The 8,840-nt window shown below is 42.4% G+C and overlaps 2 protein-coding genes across 2 annotated transcripts; one reads left to right on the top strand and one right to left on the bottom strand.

Annotated features, from left to right (window-relative positions):
• The first annotated feature begins 262 nt into the window (after positions 1 to 262).
• hsd17b2 (hydroxysteroid (17-beta) dehydrogenase 2) lies at positions 263 to 4,244 on the top strand. The gene is made up of 5 exons (XM_023985983.2): positions 263 to 727; positions 978 to 1,190; positions 2,498 to 2,683; positions 2,974 to 3,111; positions 3,353 to 4,244. The coding sequence occupies exons 1-5, from the start codon at positions 451 to 453 to the stop codon at positions 3,712 to 3,714; spliced, it is 1,176 nt and encodes a 391-aa protein (XP_023841751.1). The 5' UTR covers positions 263 to 450; the 3' UTR covers positions 3,715 to 4,244.
• On the bottom strand, positions 3,944 to 5,745 carry mphosph6 (M-phase phosphoprotein 6). The gene is made up of 5 exons (XM_023985985.2): positions 5,514 to 5,745; positions 4,948 to 5,060; positions 4,655 to 4,745; positions 4,444 to 4,544; positions 3,944 to 4,349 (listed from the first exon to the last, which is right to left on the bottom strand). Exons 1-5 carry the CDS (start codon positions 5,559 to 5,561, stop codon positions 4,220 to 4,222), a joined length of 483 nt encoding a protein of 160 aa, XP_023841753.1. The 5' UTR covers positions 5,562 to 5,745; the 3' UTR covers positions 3,944 to 4,219.
• Between the last annotated feature and the right edge of the window lie 3,095 nt (positions 5,746 to 8,840).

The following is an 8,840-nucleotide window of genomic DNA, read 5'->3' as shown; positions in this document are numbered from 1 at the left end:
AGTGAACTGGAACAGACACACCTGCTGATGTTATGATAAGAACAGGACAGTAGGCTTTGTCTGTTATCACACTTCTGGGATGTATTCACCAGAAACCAAACTAGCAAATGGGCCAAGACGAGGAGGGGCTCACCCAAACTTGTCCAATAAGAAACTAATGAATACACCCCCGATGTCTGGTTTGGAACAGGTTTCATTCAGAGCCATGCCTGTTTCCACATGCACTAATGTAACAGCACTCTTGATTGGCGGTGTCGGCTGGCAGTGACCGAGGGGTGGGGTTAATGTTTCTTAAAAGGTTATAGACAGAATGCTTGGGTTTTTCAGTTGAGGATACACTTGATATGCACATGTCAAAGAGCCAAGGGGATATCCAACAAAGGGGACAGGATATTGATACCTCAGTGATATCAGGAAAGTAAGAGCAAGACCAACCTGCCAGTGGATAGAATGGAGAGCGTTGACATTGAATTCTGGTATTTCTCTTCTCTGTATACAATAGTTACAGCCCTATACATTGGGGCAATTATAACTAAGGCGAGAGGGAGTCATGATAGGGAATACTGGACCTTTGCACTTTTGGCTCTTGGGGGGCCTCTGTGCTTTTTGGCCCTTCCAGGCTACCGCAGTCTGCTCTTTCTGACCTGCAGCCTCTGGTTGTGCTATGTGGTTCTGGGCAGACGAGTGGACATGCTGACGATGCATGGAAGAGCTGTGCTGATTACAGGTAGGTGATGTGGGTATATCGGTGCCATACACTGACACTATCATACCAACCACTGTCAACAAAACATGACTGATACTAGTCTATTCATAACATAGTCATGACGTGGGGCCCATTAAATCTTCTGTACAATGTTATTGAATGTGGTTTCAATACTGCTGAGTGCTTTGTGTACTCATGAATGAAGTACACATGAACATTGGTACAGTATGCCCTGGTGTCTCATTTATTTGTTTCTCTTCAACATGAACAGGTTGTGATACAGGTTTTGGTCATGCCCTAGCGAGAAGGATTAGTGACTTGGGAGTGACTGTGTTTGCTGGGGTTTTGGATGAGACCAGCCCAGGAGCACTGGAGCTGAAGAGACTGGGGTCTGAGGGGCTGCAAGTCCTTCAGCTGGATGTGACAGACGCTGCGCAGATAGAGCGGGCTCACCACTACATTTGCACTCAGGTTGGGGACGCAGGTAACGTGTTGTTCACTACAAGAACTATAAGGCGCTGAGGACACATAAGGTGCATTTCCACTAAGGATGTACCCCAGTGTTGAACCCAAAAGGCAGACTTTTCTGTTTCCATATATGCGTGCCAGCACCCTTGTCTCACTGGGCCATGGCTCCGGCAGACTGGACGTGGAACCGAGGCAATGCCCACTCTGGCCAGTTTATTACATACACCACCCAGTTCACGAAAATGGTTTGATCCTACAGACAGTAAGTCAAATGGCCATGGCTTGCTATATAAAGCAGGCAGACAGGCATCGAGGCATTCAGTTACTCTTCAATTGAACGTTACAAATGGCAAAACGAGTGACCTAAGCGACTTTGAGCGTGGTATTATCGTTGGTGCCAGGCACGCCGGTTCCAGTATCTCAAACGGCAAGCCTCCAAGGCTTTTCACGCACGAGTGTCTAGGGTTTAACGAGAATGGTGCGACATACAAAAAACATCCAGTCAGTGGCAGTCTTGTGGGCAAAAACAGCTAGTTGATGAGCGGTCAAAGGAGAAAGGCTAGAATTGTGCAAGCTTATAGGTAGGCCACAAACAGGCAAATAACGGTGTAGTACAACAGTGGTGTGCAGAACAGCATCTCGGAACGCACAACTTGTCAGTCTTTGTCACAGATGGGCTATTGCAGCAGACGACCACACTGGGTTCCACTCCTATCAGCTAAAAATAAGAAGCAGCAGCACTAGTGGGCACGTGATCACCAACACTGGACAATTGAGGAGTGGAAAAACATTGCCTGGTCATGACGAATCCTGGTTCCTGTTGCGTCATTCTGATGGCAGAGTCCATTGCCCCATCCTACCTGGTGTCAACGGTACAGGCTGGTGGCGGTAGTGTAGGGAATTTTGTACTGGCACACGTTAGGTCCCTTGATACCAATTAAGCAACGCTTGAACACCACAGCGTATTTGGATATTGTTGTTGACCAGATGCATCCCTTCATGGCTACTGACTGTACGTAACAATGGCTAACTGAACTTTAACACCTTCTCACAAAGAAAGTCTTGCATGATGCAGAGGTTGTTGATCTGCCCGCCACAAGTCTTTAGTGTCACACTCCTAATGGAAACACCATAACATTAGAGCTTACATTAACATAAAACACTGGTGGGGTAAGTCTCAGTGGAAAAGCACCAATAGATGTCATTGGAAAAGGCACCAAACTTAACATGTAAGGAGAAAGAAGTGATCCTTTTCTGATAAAAATAATGCTATAATGCACATGACATGGAATGTCTCAAGTCCACACTCTCTTTGACTCTCAGGTCTTTGGGGGATTGTGAATAATGCGGGAGTCCTGGGCTATGTGGCAGATGGAGAGATTCTTCCTGTGAGAGTATACAGGAACTGCTTGGCAGTGAACTTCCTTGCTGCAGTAGAGGTCTCTCAGGTGTTTCTTCCACTGCTCCGACACTCCAGAGGCAGGCTCGTCAACGTCTGCAGCATGGCAGGTAACATATCTGGACTGTTTATTGGTTATTGTCAAAATAAAAGGGTTAGGGTTGACCTTGAGCAGTCACTCGCAAGTTATACTGGCTACTATCCCACTTATGACAACAATGCAATTTCCAACCAAGTACAGTTGGCCAAGAACCCCCACTTCTACTCAGACAGCCTTTATTAAGTGAGGAAACTGTAAATATAACTAATCTTCTACCCGTAGCCAGCTTGACTTGCAACTCTGTGCTCAAGGTTAATCCTAACCCTTTCCTGATGATAAACCTAAAATCTGTTTGTGCAGGTGATGTGCCCGTTCCTGGGTTTGTGGCCTATGGAGCATCCAAAGCAGCCCTGAACACCTTCTCTGGAGTGATGCGACTAGAGTTGGCCAGATGGGGCGTCAATGTATCCACAATTCAACCTGCAGGCTTCAGGACAAGTATGTATAATAAATAATGATTATTCAGTTATGACAGTTTAAAATGAAAATGCTATGACCTGAGACAGCGAAGAAGTTCAGCACCGCTCTTCAGCGCTCTTAGTTGTTGAGGAAATTGACACTCTACTGCTGTTTACTTTGTATCGCTAAGTCTACTGTACCTTTCAATAAACATTSTTTTCCCCCTTTTGATTTACTTAATCAACAAACAGACTTGTCTATCATTTGGTTGAAAACACAGATATCTTCGGTAGCAGTGATGACTGGAGCCGCTACCAACAGGAGATCTTCACCTCTCTATCCCAGGATGTCCGGAAGGACTACGGCGAGGCCTACATCTCCTCTCTCCAGACACGCTTTGCCAAGATGGCCGTCATGTCCTCAGAGGACCTGCGTCCCGTGCTAGATGACATGTGCCACGCCCTGATGTCAGTGGCCCCCAGACCCATCTACACCCCTGGCCAGTCTGCCTGGCTCATTCCCTGCCTCCACCGCCTCTGCCCCACACGGTTCTATGACATCATTATTACAAGTCTGTTTCAGTTCAATAGCAGTCTGCCAGCTGGGCTCCAGGCAGGAGGCTCAGTGGGTTCGAAGACTTGATAACATGTAAGATATGTGATGTCGGGCTATTCTTTCCCAAGGTTGTTTACGGGAATGCTTCCATAGATTAGTATCTCTCCATCTTCCCTCATGCTTGGTTGGCAGAGAAATGTGACTGTGGGCTTTGTACTTTTTTGGCAGCTTCATAAGCAAGGAAATTGAAAACCCTTGTTATTGTTTGAATTTAGTATGTTTTTGTCAATTTCTCACAGAAAACAAGACAAGCCACCACATTGGGTAACAGTTTTAATTAAACTATACCCTTGTCCATGGTACAAGGATGTGGGCTTCATTTCCTGTGTTCATAACCCTCAATGCATCTTGAAGAAATATACTTTAAAAAGAGGATATATAACATCCATTCAACTTTAAAATATATGTCTGTAACATCTTTGGAAGTTACCTACGGTTCATGAAAACACAGCAGTAAAAATAAAAMAAAAATTGTTGCACATAAAAACATTGTACAGTCCTGACATACTTCATTTAAATAAAAAGCATGCCCTCAGTCCTGAGGCTTCAAAAAACCTCTTTTTGTTTGTGTCTCAGTTGCATTTTGATTAACATCCTCAACCGCAGACCTCTCCCGCTTCTTAGCAAACTTCTTCTTCATGCTTCCCACTAAGCTCTCGTACCTACAAGGTAGAGAGAAAAAAGTTAATCAGGCAGCGATGTAACAAAACAGTTTGAAATCACGTCAAAATAAAAAAAACTTGGGTTGTTTCCTACCTTCTAGCCATGTCTTCATCTGTGATATCAGTCTCCATTCTGCTAATTTCCTCCTCTTCCAACTCTTCCTCATTTGGAGCGTTCATCACGATCATTAGTTTCTGGATGGAGAAAATACATTTACACCAATGAAACAGTCACATCACATTTAAATGTATCTAGTCTTACTTTGATAAACCTTAAAAAGGTGTGATTGTAAATTAATAAGTACCTCTACTTCTGTATTGAACCCCTTGAATGACATTCGTCCATACTTCAGGTCTTCACAAGGCCCAAAACTTCTTTCTTCTATGATGAAATTCCTAACCAAAGACCGGAAGAACAATATAAAATATGCCAACATTTGAGCCGAGGACACTAGAGAGAAGACTGTCATCTATCTCCAATGTCCGATGGTATGTTGCTGGACATTAGAAAAGGTTGGCAGTTGTGTGTACTCAAACTAGTCTACATCCTTATGTAATTACTCCAATATGTGCAGGTGGACAGTGAAAGGTGTCATACTCTTTAGCTTTCAGTTCTGGCAGGTCCAGATACCAATGCTCATCACTGATGATCCGCCTCTCCTCTTCTTCCAGTTGCTTCTTTGTATCTGCATCCAGGCCTCTTTGCATGAACTAGTAGACAGAATGGCAATTGTAGAAGTACAGTACAAGACGTACAGGACCTTCTACACTGCATCAGAGTTGCTGAGACATTGCTGAGTAACTTCAACAGGGTGTCTTATGAATCACTTACAAATTAAATGGTATTGGAGAGAACCCATAGCCATAGGTCTGACCTAGCTACACAACACAAGATTAATCTAGTTAATTTACGAAAAGTGTGTTGACKAAGATGTCCCAGCTGACAAACCAAGCAAGTTAGCCAACATAGTTAGGCCCAAGCCAAGTTAGCTAGGTTACTTGGCTAGCTAGCTAGATCGGATATGGTTTTAGTTGGATGCCACTTTTACCATCCATCAACAGCTCTATCCGTCTCTGAGGTTTAACAACGTGCCTACTAGCAGTTGCAACATTTCTAGCGGCTAGTATGATAACTAACTATTGTAGTTAGCATGCATTTCTTACCTTCATACGCAAGAGGTTTTTGGAGAGTTTCGCGTTGTCATTTGCCATTTCAATTGGAGATTCTGGTGACGTTACTGTTGACACTAAACTATATGTCCGTCTTCTGAGTGACTGCAATAAGGTTTGTTTTTCAGTAAGCTGTGACTTTGAATACTAAATGTTCCACGAGCTCGTTTCCACGCKGTGTGGTATAAAACTCAGACTCGACCAATCGATCGAAGATTCATCTCTCTGCAGCGCTCAGATTGGAGAGGAAGTTACCACTAGACACTGRTCTACGATCATTTTTGTATGTTACTCCCTCACAGTAAAGGGTAGGATTTAGGATAGGTAATCTGATCGTAGAGCTGTGGCTATAAGGCTGGGTATTATTACTGATTTAAAAACTATATTTAACCACCTAAATAATTGTATTGGCARGGCCAAAAACAGATATGAATAAATAGTAGTGGAAATATTCAATAACATCAAATGTAATAGATAACATTTAGACTGAAGTCTATTTTGTTTATATTTTAAGCATATGTATTGTTTTCTTGCAGCTTCAGTGATGTTAAACTCCTGTGTGGCTCAGTTGGTAGAGTATGGTTCTTGCAGCGCCAGGGTTGTGGGTATGATTCCCACGGGGGACCAGTACAGGGGAAAAGCACAAAAGTATATCCACTCACAACTGTAAGTCTGCTAAATGACTATAATGTAAATTTTGGAAACGCACCTACCTCCAGTCTACTGAGTTTTGTCTAGAAGGGATACAGCTTTTGTCAAAATTGACTTTTCATAGCAGGTTTAGGAGAACAGGATAATTAGGTTAAGGTTAGTTAAAGGGTTAGGGTTAACTAAAATGCATAACAAAAAAACTTTCGATCAGTCTACCTCCCAAYAGTGGCGTTTGAGCAGAAAAGAAGAGGAAGGTTCGGATCCAGAAGACGGCAGAGGTAGTTGATCAGTTCGAATGAAGCAGCATGTTGAGTACATTTGGTGAAGACAAATGTTCTGAATGGACAACAGTTATATCAAAAACTGGTACAAAAAGGAAATTGTCTAAAATTGGAGTGGAGGATACGTGTGTAAATGATAATGAATCGCTTCTTGTTGGGATGCGGTTGTTGAGTAAGGATGCATATGTAGGAAACCTATATGAGGTGTCGAAAATGTTGTATGCACTTGAAAAAGTGTAGTCTGTCAGAGTTACCAGGAGTGGTCTTATTTTGATTAATTATATTTATGACGAGCAGAGAAAGATTGCAGTGGGCCTCAAAAGAATCCGGACAACAGAAGTTTTGTGTTTTGAACTTTGGAGTAGAGCACCCGTCAAAGGAGTCATCTCAGGGGTGACGATGGATGTTCAGGTTGAATACCTGAAGATAATTCCTGATGGGGTTGGTGCCCAGCGTCTGACCTGCTGGGTGAATGGAAAAAAATAAGAAAGTCTGTCGGTCCTGTTGTTTTTTGATAAATACCAATTACCTACGCATGTGAGGCTTGGTTATGTAAGATATGCCGTAAGAGCTTTCGTCCCCAAACCATTGCAGTGTAAGAATTGTAAAGGATTTGGCCATGTTTCAAGTGTGTGCAGACGAACAGAGTATACTGAAGAACGGTGTGTAGAAGGGCGACAGTGTTGCAATTGTGGTGGGGATCATGATCATGAGTTCCTGGAGTACCCTGTAAGAGGTAAGGATATTGAGGTAGCAAAAGTTAGAGCGGTCAATCGAATCTCCTATGCGGAGGCAATCAAAATAATTGAGGATACAAGTGATGCCAGTGAAGAGATGGTACTGGATACACCACAGCCTGTAGTAAATGTTTGCTGCCAAACAAAAGATACCCTGTGTGTTAAAAAGGTGGATTTGTTGCATTCATTGCCACAGTTATAAACTGTACAGCATAAGTCTCAAAGAAGTCAAAGAAACTAGACATTATTGTGGCTGCAGCAGAAAWGTTTTTGGGACTCAAGGATTTTACAACAGAAGACTTGCAAGTGGTAATGGTGCCGGAAGACCCGCACTCCCAGGTTCCCCTTGAGCCTGTGTAGGGATCAGATCTTTAATTTTTAATTTTTTTTAACAGAAGAGCTGTTTGATTTAAAACAAAAAAATWATATATATATACACTACCGTTCAAAAGTTTGAGCACATTTTTTGTCCATTAAAATAACATAAAATTGATAAAAAATACAGTATTGACATTGTTAATGTTGTAAATGACTATTGTAGCTGGGAACGGCTGATTTTTAATGGGATATCTACATAGGCGTACAGAGGCCCATTATCAGAAACCATCACTCCTGCGTTCCAATGGCACGTTGTGTTAGCTAATCCAAGTTTATCATTTTAAAAGGCTAATTGATCAATAGAAAACCCTTTTGCAATTATGTTAGCACAGCTGAAAACTTTTGTGCTGATTAAAGAAGCAATAAAACTGGTCTTCTTTAGACTAGTTGAGTATCTGGAGTATCAGCATTTGTGGGTTCGATTACAGGCTCAAAATGACCAGAAACAAATAACTTTCTTCTGAAACTCGACAGTCTATTCTTGTTCTGAGAAATGAAGGCTATTCCATGCTAGAAATTGCCAAGAAACTGAAGATCTCGTATAACGCTGTGTGCTACTCCCTTCACAGAACAGCGCAAACTGGCTCTAACCAGAATAGAAAGAGGAGTGGGAGGCCCAGGTGTACAACTGAGCAAGAGGACAAGTACATTAATCTGCTAAATTGTAATTACTTTGCTACTATGGCCTATTTATTGCCTTACCTCCTCATGCAATTTACACACACTGTATATAGACTTTCTTTTTTTTCTATTGTGTTATTGACTGTACGCTTGTTTATTCCAACTCTGTGTTGTTGTTTCTGTCGCACTGCTTTGCTTTATCTTGGCCAGGTCGCAGTTGTAAATGAGAACTTGTTCTCAACTAGCTTACCTGGTTAAATAAAGGTGAAATATATATATATWTTTTTWAATTAGGGTGTCTAGTTTGAGAAACAGACACCTCACAAGTCCTCAACTGGCAGCTTCATTAAATAGTACCTGCAAAACACCAGTCTCAARGTCAACAGTGAAGAGGCGACTCCGGAATGAAAGTTTCTTCAAGTTCAGTCGCAAAAACCATCAAGCGCTAGAGTTACCAGCCTCAGAAATTTCAGCCCAAATAAATGCTTCACAGAGTTCAAGTAACAGACACAGAAGAGACTTGCTTGGACCAAGAAACACGAGCAATAGACATTAGACCGGTGGAAATCTGTCCTTTCGTCTGATTTGGTTCCAACCGCTGTGTCTTTTTGAGACACAGAGTCAGTGAACGGGTGATCTCTGCATGTGTGGTT

This window comes from Salvelinus sp. IW2-2015, linkage group LG4q.1:29, assembly GCF_002910315.2.
Source record: "Salvelinus sp. IW2-2015 linkage group LG4q.1:29, ASM291031v2, whole genome shotgun sequence".
Classification (NCBI taxonomy): domain Eukaryota; kingdom Metazoa; phylum Chordata; class Actinopteri; order Salmoniformes; family Salmonidae; genus Salvelinus; species Salvelinus sp. IW2-2015.
This window is presented reverse-complemented; position numbering and strand designations above follow the sequence as displayed.